The sequence below is a fragment of the Triticum urartu genome, chromosome 5A (assembly GCF_056163025.1).
Source record: "Triticum urartu cultivar PI428250 chromosome 5A, HENAU_Tu73, whole genome shotgun sequence".
In the NCBI taxonomy this organism is placed as follows: Eukaryota; Viridiplantae; Streptophyta; class Magnoliopsida; order Poales; family Poaceae; genus Triticum; species Triticum urartu.
Genome location: NC_141877.1, coordinates 373324858 through 373340748, shown reverse-complemented (window position 1 = coordinate 373340748; position 15891 = coordinate 373324858). Strand labels below are relative to the sequence as shown.

Below are 15891 nucleotides of genomic sequence, written 5' to 3'. Positions count from 1 at the left end.
GCACACGCAAGATCCATCTAGGTGATGCATAGCAACGAGAGGGGAGAGTGTTGTCCACGTAACCTCGTAGACCGTAAGTGGAAGCGTTATGACAACGCGGTTGATGTAGTCGTACGTCTTCACGATCCGACCGATCCTAGCACCGAAGATACGGCACCTCCGTGATCTGCACACGTTCAGCTCGGTGACGTCCCACGAACTCTAGATCCAGCTGAGGTCGAGGGAGAGTTGCGTCAGCACGATGGCATGGTGATGGTGATGATGAAGCTACCGGCGCAGAGCTTCGCCTAAGCACTGCAACGATATGACCGAGGTAGAAATCTGTGGAGGGGGGCACCACACGGCTAAGACAACTGTCAACTTGTGTGTCTATGGGGTGCCCCCCTCCCCCGTATATAAAGGAGTGGAGGAGGGGAGGGCCGGCCCTCTCTATGGCGTGCCCCAAGGGGGATTACTACTCCTAGTAGGAGTAGGTTCCCCCCATTCCCTAGTTGGAGTAGGAGAAGAAGGAAGGGGAAGAGGGAGAGAAGGAAAGAGGGGGGCGCCGCCCCCTCCCTAGTCCAATTCGCACCAGCCCATGGGGGGGCCCGCAGCCACCCCTTGAGGCCCTTCTCTCCTTTCCCGTATGGCCCATTAAGGCCCATTACTTTCCCGGTGAATTTCCGTAACTCTCCAGTACTCCGAAAAATACTCGAATCACTCGGAACCTTTCCGATGTCCGAATATAGCCTTCCAATATATCGATCTTTATGTCTGGACCATTTCGAGACTCTTCGTCATGTCTGTGGTCTCATCCGGGACTCCAAACAACCTTCGGTACATCAAATCACATAACTCATAATACAAATCGTCATCGCACGTTAAGCGTGCGGACCCTACGGGTTCGAGAACTATGTAGACATGACCGAGACACATCTCCGGTCAATAACCAATAGCGGAACCTGGATGCTCATATTGGCTTCTACATATTCTACGAAGATCTTTATCGGTCAAACCGCATAATAACATACGTCGTTCCCTTTGTCATCGTATGTTACTTGCCCGATATTCGATCGTCGGTATCATCATACCTAATTCGATCTCGTTACCGGCAAGTCTCTTTACTCGTTCCGTAATGTATCATCCCGCAACTAACTCATTAGTCACATTGCTTGCAAGGCTCATAGTGATGTACATTACCGAGAGGGCCCAGAGATACCTCTCCGATAGACGGAGTGGCAAATCCTAATCTCGATCTATGCCAACCACAAAAACACCATCGGAGACACCTGTAGAGCATCTTTATAATCACCCAGTTACGTTGTGATGTTTGATAGCACACAGGGTGTTCCTCCGGTATTCGGGAGTTGCATAATCTCATAGTCAGTAGAAATAAAACTGAACGATCATTATGCTAAGCTAACGGATGGGTCTTGTCCATCACATCATTCTCTAACGATGTGATCCCGTTTATCAAATGACAACACATGTCCATGGCTAGGAAACTTAACCATCTTTGATTAACGAGCTAGTCAAGTAGAGGCATACTAGGGACACTCTGTTTGTCTATGTATTCACACATGTATTAAGTTTCCGGTTAATACAATTCTAGCATGAATAATAAACATTTATCATGATATAAGGAAATATAAATAACAACTTTATTATTGCCTCTAGGGCATATTTCCTTCATCAGCGGCACAGACTTGTACATGGTGCATGTGGCCCGTCGTGGCACACGGCATGGGCAGATGTGGATGCTGACACTGGTGCGCATAGACGTGTGGTAAGAGGGGACGTTCCTAACTTAATATGTATGATAGACTACTCATATAAACAAGGAATTCCTTATTTTTCAGTAGCCCATTGTGACATCCTGACTTAATAGGAATGATAGACTACTCATATCAACAAATTCCTTCTTTTCCGGAAGCCCATTGTGACATCTTTGCTTAATAGGAATGATAGACTGCTAATATCAAAAATAAATTCCTTATTTTTTAGGAGCCCGTTGTGGGGCCAGTCTAGATCCCGCTAGGCGTAACGGCCGGGAACCGATGGCTTTGGTTGGGGCGTTGCAGTAAAAGACATAGACAACTATGACAGAACCATTACAAGATATGAAGAGACCACCTATGACAGAACCATTGCAAGATATGGAGACCAGCTCGCCGCAGCTGTCCATCAGCTGGGCTTTGCCGGTGGCCTTGTCCGGTGGGATCGGAAAGAGAGAGAAAGAGGAAGGAGGATACAGGGAGAGGCAACAGCTAGGGTTTCGCCTAAGCCGCCTCCTGGAGTGACACGGGCATCCTTTTTTTTTCTCAAGGGCGAGATCAGGGTTCACAAACCTTGTACTACACTTAAGTTTTTACATTCATCAAGTTTGTGGAAAGAACTTTCAACTAATTAAAGAAGGGTGTGGCTACATCTCAATCGATTAAGAAATGACTATTTCTCAATCAGCTGACATCACCATAAGATATTTTTCTTTTCTTTTTTCCTTTTCGAAATCTCAAAAAGGAAAAAAAATCTGCATGAATCACTGCATAGATCCAATGGTTTAGGATTTGGTTGAGAAATAGAAATCCTGATTCAAAAAAACCTCTTAATCTCAAACTTTCGTACAAAGATAAAGAAAGATATAGATGGTTCATCGCAAAGTACATAGTTCATCACGAGCTAAAACTTCAAAACAACGGTGTTTGCAATAGTTTAATAGATTTTTGTTTTGAGTGATTTTTTGATTAGTTGGTTTTGAGTGCTTTTTACAGAATTAGTTCAAGCGTAAATCTAATTTAATAATACCAACATGATTTAACTGGATTGTATAAACCCCCATATTCAAAAACACCATTGCTACACTGAGTATCTTCCTTGGCCTTTTTGGGTGTTGTTGGGTTTAGCACGTTACGAGATAGCTCACAATCCATTACTAGATTGCTGCTGCTGCGCCATCGCTCATAGTCCATTGATGATATCATTTCACAAGGGGTCAGATGTGCTGATAAAGATGCATTCGTCACACACTTTTACTGCATGTCATTGGACATGACCCAAATTGTAATAACTTTACTACCTGAAAATTTATGCCGGTAGTGATGGTAATGTTATGTCATCTGATGTACTCCTCTCCCACAACCCTAAATATATTAAATCAAATGTACCCACCTCTAGAAATATCTAAAAAGTTAAATTAAATATGGAGGAGCACGATACAGGCGTTAACGGAGCTCGCTGGCGCGGTGTCAAAGGGCACAATATGTAGATGAAGCCTGGAAGCAATGGTTGGTGTGGCTCCAGCCAGGGCAGAGTTTACAGTTCTTTTTATCTGTACCAAAGCATGGGTATTCGATAATAAATGGTGAGGATGCCCTCCAAAGTCCCAATGTTATCTTGGGTCTCATCTAATGAAGCATTGTCCCCAAGGCTCTGCTAGATTGTGTTTAAGATTCTTTTGATCCAGAGCCACAATGGTTTCATAGCAGGTAACTTGAAAAACTGAGCACCGGCCGACAGGTGCATTGTACATACCTAACTTGTAATTCAAATGGCCAATTTGTTTTTGTTTAGAGCTAGCTTGTCTTTCTTTGTCTGCCCAGCCGAGCCTGCCAGGGATGGTTAACATGGTGTGCTATTTTTCAGAGGAAGTAGTTTACTATAGAATGCTTTAGTTTAACTCAACTTACCTTCCTGGTTGACATTGTCGTTTGTAATTCTAAACAGGTTGACTTTGGAGGTTAATGTGATACACTGATACTCTACTCTTAAAATTTCCAGTTTTATTCGTCTGTAAACAAAAAATATATTGGACTAGGAGTCTCTTCCTCTTGAAGAGTTATTTCAGCAAACACAAAGTTGAAGAAATAGTTAAAATAAACTGCATCCATTTCCGCTCCGAAACTGTCTAAAAAAAAGATAGTTTCTGGACTGTCCATCTCAGTTTTTGGTTCGGATAGGACAAAAAAAAATCCTGTTACATTCCCGTTCCTACTTTTCAACTTAAACAAGATAATTAGGGACCTTCCACCCAGATTCGACCTGCCACCTACCCTCTATCGTCATTAGGAGGAAGTGGCACATTACAAGGGCTGCCACCTATGAGGTATAAAATGTGCGTTGGACATTAACTTCTTTTTTCTGTCTTGAAATAAGTTAGGTATACATATTAATTTTCGGTATCTGTTTAAGTTATGTAGTACTATGTTAGAGTACGTAATGGGCCTAATGGCCTGGGCTGGCGGTATAGCCCATTAGTCTTAGGGTTAATTAGAGATAAGGGTCGCTTACTTAGGGGTCAAGTAAGCCTTGCTTGGGAGTCAAGTAAACCTCTCTATATAAAGAGAAGAGATGTATCAATCTAATCAAGCAAGAATTAAGAAGGAAATCCCTTCCATCTTGCCCGGCCGTGGGCAAAAGGCCCTGGGCCGGCCCTCTCGCGCCCTCCTTCTAGCAGCGCCATAACAATTTGGTATCAGCTAGCTTCGGTTCGATCATGTCTTCACCGCCGCCCAACCCGTCTCTTCCGCTGCCGGTCACCTCGTCGGAGGCGACCACCACGACCGTCGCCCCACTCCTGCCCGCATTGGGATTCTCCGTTGCGCCCTCTCCTGTCGTCCTCACCCCGGAGGAGGTGTCCGGGGCACTGCGGGACCTAACACAGGCGGTCCAGGAGATCCGCCTGTTCTTGGCCGGGTCCTACGGGCCGCACCCGGTTGCGCCGCCCATCACCGCTACCGCGCCGCCGTGGCTGCCACCGCACCAGGCGTCCCCCGCCGCGCTCGCCGGGCTGCCGCTGCAACTGCCATCCACCGCCCCGTCCTGGCTGCCGTGGCAGCCACCGCACCAGGCGGCCTCCGCCGGGCTGCAGCAGCCGCTGCAGCTGCCATCCACCACCACCACCGCCCCGTCCTGGCTGCCGTGGCAGCCGCTGCACTAGATGGCCTCCGCCGCGCTCACCGGGCCGCTGCAGCAGCTGCTATCCACCGCCACCACCGCCTCGCCTTGGCTGCAGTGGCAGCCACCGCTCCGCCCTGGCTGCAGTGGCAGCCACCGCTCCTGGCGACCTCCGCCGCAGCAGCCGCTGCAACTGCAGCAACCATCCCAGGTCAGCTCCGGCCCCGCATCGACCGCGCCGATGGGAGTCCCGATCCACCAGATCAAGTTCCTGCCGTCGCCATCACCACTTCCCCAGGGCGTCCCCATCCAGCAGATCAAGTTCCCGCCGTCGCCGTCACCGCTTGCAGCTTGGATCACTACCCGCCATGTGTCGGCGGCGGTGAGGCTGCAGGCTACTGCACGCGGCCTCCTAGCGCGTCGGCGTGTGCGGGAGTTGCTTGGTCTGCAGCTGCCGCTCCTCCCAGTTGCGCTTCGCTGCGCAAAGGACCTCGATCTCGTCCACTGCGCCGGGGATCTTGGGCATGCTATTTTCCCCACGGACAGCGCCCTCAAAGTCTGCGACATCGGCGGTTCGGGAGGCGCACCCCTCCTCGCCATTCTCCATCGACAGCCCTCCACTCTTCTATGTGCGGTGCCGACCAACAGCCGTCCGGCAGGGAGAAGGCATGGTGTCACCGACAGGAGCGCACCGCGTAGCACCACTACATTCCGCCACCGGCCGCCGCGAGGGCGCCTCTGCTGGTCGCTCTTGCGACCACTTCCAGGTGGCCATACACATGCACTCCTTTGTCCAGATGGTGTCCATGGGATCCAGGTGGCTGTACACGTGCACGTCCGACGTGCGGATGGTATCCACTTTTTGTTAAGAGGTCCAAAATAAATCATCCCAGTCCATTTCAGGTTGAGAGTAATAAAACAAGCCGAGATGTAAAAGGCTTGTTTTTAGGTGTTAGGTATGTGTTGCGTCGAGTCATGGTTATAAGTTGGTTAGGCTGCAGTTCGAGGACAATCTGCATGTCCAGGTGGGGTGTAGTGTTAGAGTACGTAATGGGCCTAATGGCCTGGGCTGGCGGTATAGCCCGTTAGTCTTAGGGTTAATTAGAGATAAGGGTTGCTTGCTTAGGGGTCAAGTAAGCCTTGCTTGGGAGTCAAGTAAACCTCTCTATATAAAGAGAGGAGATGTATCAATCTAATCAAGCAAGAATTAAGAAGGAAATCCCTTCCATCTTGCCCGGCCGTGGGCAAAAGGCCCCGGGCCGGCCCTCTCGCGCCCTCCTTCTAGCAGCGCCATAACATACTATCAGTTTGTGAGGATAGAAAAGATGAATTATAAAATTGTGACCAATTTAATTTGAAGAAAGACAGGCAAGTCTTGTATACTACTCCCTCCGTCCACAATTATAAGATGTCTTAGATATTTCAATATGGAGTACCTATGGATTAAAATGAGTGAACAAACACACTAAAATGCGTCTATATACATCCGAATCAGAAAAAAGTTAGAACATCTTATAATAGTGAACAGAGGGAGTAGTTTGTATGGACAACTTTATTGCATATTTCACTTGAACAAGTCTACTGCCATTGCTCTCCTAGATTGTGTTTAAGATTCTTTAGATCCATACTTTTTAAAAAAAGGAAAGGAAAACACCTGTTTGATTAGCAGCAGCAAACATGTAACTGACGGGCAGGTTCGATGTACATAACCCGAGGGGTTTGTTTAGAGCTTATTTGCATCTGTTTGTCTTACAAGCTTGCCTTTTGGGAGCTTATTTACATGTTCAGGCTCTCCTAGATTGTGTTTAAGATTCTTTTGATCCAGAGCCAGAATGGTTTACATAGCAGCAGCCATCCAACCATTCCCTGTAGCTTGAAAAACTGAACACTGGCCGACAGGTACATTGTACTACATAACTTGTAATTCAAATGGCCAATTTGTTTTTGTTTAGAGCTAGCTTGTCTTTCTTTGTCTGCCAAGCTTGCCAGGTTATCATACTGTGCTACTTTTCAGATGAAGGTGTTTACTATGGAATGCTTTAGTTTGACTCCTTACCCTCCTGCTTGACATTCTAATTTGTTATTCTAAACAGGTTGACTTTGGAGGTTAATGTGATACACTGATACTCTACTCTAAAAAAGATCAGTTTTATTTTTTCATGAACAAAAAGATATTGGGTATCTTCCTATCGAAGAAATTTTGCAGCAAATATAAAATTGAAGAAATATTGAGAAAATATTTCAAACTAAATGTTCCATTAAGAACTTCCGATCCAACATCCACTCACAGTAAAGGCTCAAGTATTTCAAGCTGAGAGATCAGAAACCTTGCCTTAGGAAAGTTTTACATTCAACTGGTTCGTGGAAGGACTTTCAACTAATTAAAGAAAACTTCCTAATCTCAAACTTTTGGAGCAAAAAAGAGGCTATAGATGATTCATCACTAGCTAAAATTTCATGAGAAGAGTGTTTGCAACTGTTTATAGAGTTTTGTTTTAAGTGTTTATTACGGAACTAGTTCAAGTGTAATTCAAATTTAGTAACACCAACATGATTTATTTATTTATTTAACGATTCAGAATCCCAACATGACTTAACTAACCCCCATGTTTGGTTGAAATATTTTTCTGTTATAGCCCAACAGGCTAAACATGCAATACAAGTAATCCATATTGCACTCTCTGTTGGAAAAGGCAGTGCCTAGGAGGCGCCTAGGCACGCCTAGGCGCTAGGCGATGGCCAAACGCCTCACCTAGGGCATAAATGGAAGTCTAGGAAGGGCAAGCAACAAATTGTTTACCCAAGCGAGAAATCATGCCATATTGCACTAAAATGCCAAACATGACACATTCAAATGGTAGTAGCTGGTAGTTACCTTATTTATCTGGCCTAAATTAACATCAATACACATATAGTAAGCCCAATAACCCTGATAGTAGAAGCTATATTACTGCCTAGGCCATGCCTAGGACGCTTAAGCACCGCCTAGGCACTAGGCGAAGGCCAACCGCCTCGCTTACGCCTACCGCCTTTTCCAACCTTGATTGCACTTGTCAGATCTTTGTTCTCATATTCCTTTCAACAAGAAGCCATGCTTCCACATTCAATTCCATATTCTACGGAAGAAAATTTGCATCCATTTCCGCTCCGAAACTAACCAAAAAGAGATAGCTCCGGGTTGTCTGTCTCAGTTTTTGGTCCGGATAGGACAAAAAGAACTGGTTCCTACTTTCAACTAGAATGAGATAATTATATTGGTAGAAATTTCAATTAGGGTATGGGACCTTCCACCCAGATTCGACCTGTCACCCTCTATTGTCATTGGGAAGAAGTGGCACATTACAAGGGCTGCCATCCAGCTATGAGGTATAAATGTGCATTGTACATTTACTTCTTTTTTCTTCTGAAGAAAAGTTAAATGTACATCCTAATTTGTTGCTATCTGTTTAAATTTTGCAGTGTCAGTTTGCGTGGACAGAAAGAAGAATTACAAAGTTGTGACAAATTTAATTCGAATGAAAACGGTAGCTCTTCTATAGTTTGTATGGACAACTTTATTGCAGATTTCGTATGAACAAGACTACTGCCATTGCTCCCCTAGATTGTGTTTAAGATTCTTTGGATCCAAACATTTCTAAAAAGGGAAAGGAAAACACTGATCGATTTGCAGCAGCCAACATGTAACTGACGGGCAGGTTCGATGTACATAACCGGATGGAGCTTACTTGCATCTGTTTGTCTGCTAAGCTTGCGTTTTGGGAGCAGGGTTTCAGTTGACATTCACAACTGTGCTGACCTTGCATAACAAGTGGTAGTTGACTATAGAAGTTATTGTGATACCCCTGTACAAGTAATTGGTGCTGACTTTCCTACCTCCTCAAATAAAATATAACCTAATGTTTGACATTGGCTTAGTTAGGTGCCCTACATGCTCTATTTACGTTATCCCTAAACGGCTAAACCAGACAAGCCATGTTGTGTCAACAAAGCAAACATTGCAGATACATGCTGTGCTTACCATTTTGTGTTACTCATGTCAACCCTTTGGTGGACATATAGGAATGGTTTGCGCCGGCGATATTTTTGAGCTGTTTAATCCTTGAATGGAAAACTAAAATTAGGTATCTGCACTATAACATGAGATTTCTTTGGTACCCATGGTAGTGGCTCTATCTGGTATCCCATTGGGAGCTTAGTCATCCTTATCATAAACTTCTTTTATTTATCCATCGTGCGGTGCAGATGATACTGCAATGCGATTACCCTATTATTTATCATCGGGTCAATCCGGCGTCAGGAAATTGAACTTAGATTACTCCAGGATCACATAAGACTTTCTTTTCTTTATGCAGACATGGACGCAGCGATAAGTTAGTTTATGGAAATATGTGCACAAGCATGGCATTGAAAGAAGCCTCATCAACTGACACAGCCCACATAGAAGGCGCCTATATAAACTGTACTACTACAAACTCCAAAAACCCAACACAAACCAGAGTTTGGGATTCCAAATCCAAGAGGCAGCCACATTTCTATATCATCAGAAGATGAGGGTGGGCGCTCATGATCTGAAGCTCAAGGGGCTCAAGAGGTCTCTCAAGGAGCACAAGGCCAGGCTCTACATCATCCGTCGATGCGTCGTGATGCTCCTAAGCTGGCATGACTGATCAAGCGATTCGGAGTGAATTTCTTCACAGTTTCTCTTACTTCTCTATCTGACTGGCCAGCCTAGTGGCTGAAATTTTGGGTCTCTATCTCTGATGTATGTAACAGCTGTATATAACCTGTCAAAGTAGGAGGACTGGAAATCAATGGCAACTTCTTTCTTGATGTGGTATCTCCAGAAATTTTCTGAGGTTTATACCCTTTTTTCCTCTTGCTTCTTCTAAAAAATGACATGCATTTTGATGCGTGTTTGAGAAAAAAAAAAAGGAAACCAAATTTTGCTTGGCATGCGGAATATCATCTACTGTAGCACTTACCACAGGTGCAGTGCAGGGAGGTGAGACCAACAGATTTGATATGGAATTTGTCACCCCCATCATTAGTTGGTACCATTTCCAAGTCTGAGGCTGATGGCTTTTGATGCTTGATTCTCAATGCACCGATTTCTCTGAATGCTCACACTCACTCTCCTCTTATCAAACCTGCACCGAGTGTGATATCTCAGCAGTTTACAGGACAGTGGCCCGAGTTTAATTCCTACTGCAACGGACCCGGCTTATGGGGTTTTCGACGCGGCCGTGATCGTCTTGCCCTAGCAGTCTAATTGGCTTCCTACCCAAAAATTACAAAACAAGAGACGCGTCCGAGCAGCAGACGCACATTTTCTTTGCTTGAGTACTCCAATAATATCCTAACCGCAATTAGAAAAGATCTCAAAAGTTGGTCAGTGTGTAGGCGCTTGTGGGAGGGAGCACATGGCTTTTGGCAAAGCAGAAAACAGTGCCTTCCTCGTTTTTGAAATAAAGCCTGATGGTGAAATGAACCATAGTGAAATGCGAGCCCACTTTGTGAAAGCTGATCAGTGCTCTGACTGTTCTACAGTTCCTTTTTGGCTCTTCTTTTGGGGATTACACATCTTCTAGATCTTTCTTCACATGTTTGTGTTGGTTTTGCTTTTTCTTGGTTTCTCTCAGAAACTCTTCTCCTTTTAATGATTAAGCTGATACATCGTTTGGCGGATCTGAAAAGAGGAAAATCTGCATCTGCTATCCCTCTGGTTCAGACCAGAGAAAGCTGAAATGTAAAGGCACTCAAGAGGTTACAGAATACCCTCGATGCCAAGCGATATCTTCCGGATGGGGTTATTCTTTCCCATGAACAATACAAACTTGTCTTTGGCTTTGCCATGGCCACGGTTATGTTTTCATTGCCCGTAGGCCCGGTTTTCCTTATAAAAGGGGCCTTCCGTGAGGTTTTCGATCCTGTTTTCTGTATAAACTGGATCAATTATTTTCTGCTTAATGAATTGCGGAGCTCCTGGCCCTTTAGGTTTTCCGAGAGCAGTTGTGTTTTCAGAGGTATGATATCCAACACTATTGGAATTTTGTACATAATTGAGTCTCATGTGATCTTATTTCTGGAATATGCATCTAAATGTGTGTCGTAAAAGAATTTCTGAGTACTAAAGCAAAATGCCATGGTTTCTTTATCGAAAAGCAGGTATCACCCTGGGTCTCTGCATCGATGGATGCCCGCAGCCATAGGAGAACGACACGATGGCGAAAGTATAACAAGAAGAACCAAGAGCCAAAAACCTACAAACTGACAGAACTAATAAAGCAAAGAAGCAAGCCTACAAAGCTAAGAAAGAAGAACCAAACTAAAGATCTAGCAACGAAATACCAAAAAGCAGCTCCAGCTTAGGCATCATCAGGTGGTCCTGCATGCATTTATATGAATTTTGGGGGAGAGGAAACAAATCTTCGGTTATTTTAGGCAATGAAAGAAAGAAATATTCACTCTAATGTGACAGTGCTGCTTTGTTCCAAATATTATAGCCATGCTATATTACTAACACTATGTTGAGCAAACGAGTGCTTTTTTCCCTGTGTACCTAATTTGTCACATTGGGGAATAACACTTTGGTTGTAAAGGTAGCATTCGGTTCTGTACTGCCACGGAGGTCTCTGACTTTGATACCTTGGAGAAACATATGTTTGTCCTGTGCATTGTAACTTTGTTAAAGTTTGAAATGTGCTAGCATTGTAGTACACTGTTAAACAAACAGATGCATACATTGCAGCTTTCACTTTTATTGATTTTGTCTCATCAATTTCCTTTAGCAAAAGATATAAAGATGCGCGAAATGAGTGTAGCTCATATGGTTAGGTTCCTTGTGGTGGAACCAACCGTGCTCGCATTTTGCTGGATTTATTTCAGGCTTTCCAGCAATGTATGCGCGTTCATATGGGTGAGTGTATGTGAGCATCTGTAATTGTACTATGTTAAAAAGAAGATATAAAGATGCTGTAAATATATAATTTGTGTACACCAAAAAATTCTCCTCCATATTTTAGAGCTGGCTATTTAGGTTAAAAATGAATCTTCGTCTCATGACTTTGGTTGGGGTGGCTGCTTTACGTTGAGTTATATGACTTTGTGGCAATGATGTTTTTGTAATCTCTTGCATGCTCTATCCTTAGGTGGGTTTGCGCATTATCCTGTTTTGGCCGGGACTTTGTTTTCCCTCCCCTAGTGTTTAGCTATGGGCTATCATAAGGATTTTGCAAGGCTCTGTAGTGAGCTGAGGCTCTGTACATTGAACAATGCAGAGGTAGAGAGCCCACCTTTTGGTGGGTTAGTAGAGTTGTTGAGGCATGACAGTATCCATTAGGGTTCAAATCCTAGCCTTTACACACGTTGGTGTGCATTAGGTATTTAGTGAGATTTATGGATTTATTCCCAGCCTCCATGAATTATTCTGATTAATTAGGTATCTTGCTTGCATACTTCTTTCTTGAGTCACCTTGCCTTGTCGCGATGGCAATAGAGCAATATTCGACTTTTATCCGTAAATGTTGCATGCTTCTGAACTTACATCTACACCGATCTGCAAAATATAACTTATGGGCAAAAACCTACCTAGCTTCACATCTCAAAAATGTTGGAGCGCAATACTTGAGCCTAACCAAGAGGAAAAAAGACACGTGCGATAAGAGAAGGATTTAGGCGGAGATAATTATTCGTCCCAAAATAAGTGTCACTGATTTAGTATAAACTTAGGGAGTACATGAAGATGGAGAAGCACTTTGCATATACTATATATCAGGAGGTACCAATTCCACATCTTACTAGCTAGACATCACCATCAGGAGCCAGTAGAAAATCCCTAGCCTCTCTCTCTCTTTGACAAAATGGCCCATCAATTCCCCTCCTACCCTCCCTCACCAACCATTACAACCCAACCTCACAAAATAAACAATCAAGAGAGAGAGAGAGAGAGAGAGAGGGGCACGCATCAATGGTGACACGAAGGCCCTACATGATTGATACAGAACCTGATGCCTTCATAGAGGCCCTACCAGCTATGACAACATCAACCATCCATTCTTCTTCTTCCTTAGAAGCACTGGTACAAGTCTATGGGCTGGCTCCATGTGCTGCCGGCGCCAAAAATGTCATAGGCACTGCTTGTTGTGGCGCCCATGGCGGCGACGGGGTTCGCTGTGCTAGTGATAGAGTTCATGCAGCAGATGATCTCGCCCAGGGCGCACAGCCTGCTCTCCAGCTCCATCTTCTGTGTCTGCATCACCGAGTTCTGTGCTTGCAGCGCCACAAGGTTTTGGGTGGTCATGCCCAGCACCATGTTCATTTGTTGGCTCTGGTTCTTGAGCTGATCCACCTGTTTTTGTCACAAAAATATATTCTTCTTAGCAATATGTAGATTCATTTTTTTCTCATGCTCTTGTTAGGTTTTCTTTCATGTAGAAGATGTGATGCAGCTAGTTTGATGAAACTCAACCTATTGCAAACTATAAGCAGCTCATGATGATGGATGAATTTGTGGTGTTGCTTAAAGTGTTTGGTAGGGGGCAATTGGTGGGGCATGGAAATCACAATAACTGTGTTTTGTCTGAGCAGATATTTCGGGTGGGGCTTCGTTTTCATCAATTTTTGTTTTCGCATGCTTGGGCGCATGCTCTCACAAAAAAACATGTTTTAAATATTTATGACAACTACACAATTAAATTATGGACATGTACAAACTTTATGCTTATGTGCACCTATATAAATAGCATGCTTGGAAGGGTGTAACAAACCTGCAAGGAGAGGTCGTCGAGGTGTTGTTGCTTGCGCACCCTAGATCGGCGTGCCGACTCCCGGTTGGACTCTTTCCTCCTCTTTCTCCTCTTCTCCATCTGGGCCCGGAGGTCCGGGCAATCCTCGGCGGACCTGGAGCTCCGGGTCCCTTGGCTCGACGTGAACGAGGTCCCACTTGACATGGTCACCTCCCAACAACTTACAACAGTTTCACTTCCTCTTATATCTTGAGTATAAAAAACACACCTTGTAACAGCACTTGGGTACCTTCGTTACTCAGTGCTAGCTAGCTTGATTATGTTACTAGTATGAACTCCAGCTACAGCTACAGAGCTACAGGGTGGTTAGGGAGAAGACGTAGAACCAGTAGAGGAAGACGACGGAGAAGGACTGGACGAGGCGAGTGATCGCTGCGCCGACCATAAATCCGGAGAGGGGATGCTCCAACAGGACCAGCAACAACATCTACACCTGGTGCTACTGCGGCTCTATCATCAAGAACACAACAGACTCTTTTCTTTACCTTCCAATGAAATTATCGATCTGTTCTGTTTTCAGATGCAAGTTTTGGTGCTGTGCGGCAAGAAAAATATTTTTTATTTTTTGCCAGAACCTCCCCTTGGAAATGAAACGGTCGCAGATCAAATTTCGGCAGAACCTCCCCTTGGAAATTGAATGAAGTTCAGATGGAATTTTGGCAGAGCCTCTCCTGGAAATGGATGATCGGCGAAGGAATTTTTGGCAGAGCCTCCCCTGGGAAATGGATGATCAGTGAAGGAATTTTTGGCAGAGCCTTCCCTGGGAAATGGATGATGAGGGGAGAATTTTTTGGCAGAACCTCCCCTGGAAATGGACGACCGGGGAAGAAAATTTGGGCAGAGCCTCCCCAAGTCAAAACCTAAGATTTGGGAAGAAGGATTTGGCTGAGGTGGCGGGCTTTTGGCCACTGTGGACGGGGCTGGACAGCAGCCAAGAAACAGATTGTGCTCTGCTGTTTGGCGTGCTCTCACGGCGGAGCGGAAGGAAACCTAGCAAGGGAGCTGGGGAAGAGGGGAAAAGGGAATTGAAGCTTGGTGCAGAGGCGGCATTTATAGCCGGGAAACGGGCGGGTTTGGCGAGAGAAACAATTGCGAGAGAAATTGGTAATGGTGGTGGTGGTGGTGGTGGTGGACGGGAAAGGTGAAAGGGATGGCGAGATGCGCTCGGAATCTTCTGCGGCATCTGCTGGCGGCGTCAGGAATCGTTTCATCCTGATTTTTGCCGTCCGTCCGTCCGTCCGTGGTTTCGGTCTGCTTGCCTGCGGAACGACGTCATGCGCGGTTTACCATTACCAATTGCTACTAGCCGAGAGTCGCTTTTGGGGTAGAAAATGTAGGGAAATGGTGGTCGAGCTCATGGTCATCGTCCTGAAGGGACGATTGCCCCTGCCGTGTGAGAATGGATTGGATTATCAGGTGTGAGCAAGGGGCCGTCGGAAAAGAAAAGTGTGGGTCAGGAGAGGACAAATTTCTTTTCATATTTTTTTTTGGTGTTCGAAACGTGTATCTCAAGAGATCCTTAGGCCATCATTGGATGTTAATTAGTTTTGTGTCCACAGACAGAGGAATTGGTTGCCTGCCACAGTCGTTGAGATCTTATGGGCAATTATTTCGTTTTTGTCCCTTTGTTTCATGTTTATGACAACAATTACCTGATTTAGCAGTTTTTTCCCCACATTTTTTTACCCAATTTATGTGAACTTGTGCCAAAATTACCTCGTTTAATTTTTCCCCGGTTGATTGTGAATGTCACGTCAACTGGTTTGTTTTAATGTCTGGTTTTCTAATTTACTCTTAGTTCAAGAGGGTTTATTTTACTGTCTGATTTTCTAATTTACTTCCGGTTCAAGAGGGATGCTACCTACCAGGTTCTTCTTTCTCGAGGCAGAATGCTTGGTCCAACCTTAAGTATGTCCCCCCTTCCTCTATTAATTTCGATTTTTTTCCTCCTACCTCTAGTTTGATATGGCTAGGCTAGGGTTCAAACACAAGATCTCATGCAACTGGCCAGCTCGCGCGCACCATCCCAGCTAATGTGTTTCTATTGGAAGATAGAATGACCTGTATTCTATATCCTATAGTCGAAGCCTTGCACGATGGCCGCTCGCCAACACTTCTCTCTACTTCAGCTAATGTGTTTCTACGAAGATTATGTTGCCACTCATGTTGGGTAAAAATCCCCCTCGTCATCCAATCCAACTGCATACACATCATC

At 44.8% G+C, this 15891-nt stretch overlaps 2 protein-coding genes and 1 pseudogene across 2 annotated transcripts; 2 read left to right on the top strand and 1 right to left on the bottom strand.

Annotated features, from left to right (window-relative positions):
• Nucleotides 1-4462: 4462 nt before the first annotated feature.
• Nucleotides 4463-6160, top strand: LOC147971435 (uncharacterized). Its single transcript, XM_087522778.1, has one exon. The coding sequence runs from the start codon at nucleotides 4916-4918 to the stop codon at nucleotides 5753-5755; it is 840 nt and encodes a 279-aa protein (XP_087378904.1). The 5' UTR covers nucleotides 4463-4915; the 3' UTR covers nucleotides 5756-6160.
• Nucleotides 6161-9316: 3156 nt separating this feature from the next.
• Nucleotides 9317-9702, top strand: LOC125556010 (small polypeptide DEVIL 4 pseudogene; annotated as a pseudogene).
• Nucleotides 9703-12604: 2902 nt separating this feature from the next.
• LOC125509055 (bZIP transcription factor 44) lies at nucleotides 12605-14711 on the bottom strand. Its single transcript, XM_048673931.2, has 2 exons — nucleotides 13638-14711; nucleotides 12605-13219 (listed from the first exon to the last, which is right to left on the bottom strand). Exons 1-2 carry the CDS (start codon nucleotides 13818-13820, stop codon nucleotides 12938-12940), a joined length of 465 nt encoding a protein of 154 aa, XP_048529888.1. The 5' UTR covers nucleotides 13821-14711; the 3' UTR covers nucleotides 12605-12937.
• Nucleotides 14712-15891: the final 1180 nt, after the last annotated feature.

Excerpts from the sequence above, each read along its gene's own strand:
- LOC147971435 (XM_087522778.1), top strand. The coding sequence starts at position 4,916 with ATGGCCTCCGCCGCGCTCACCGGGCCGCTGCAGCAGCTGCTATCCACC.
- LOC125509055 (XM_048673931.2), bottom strand. The coding sequence starts at position 13,820 with ATGTCAAGTGGGACCTCGTTCACGTCGAGCCAAGGGACCCGGAGCTCC. Across the intron at positions 13,220-13,637 it reads TCGACGACCTCTCCTTGCAG|GTGGATCAGCTCAAGAACCA; the intron begins GTTTGTTACACC and ends TGACAAAAACAG.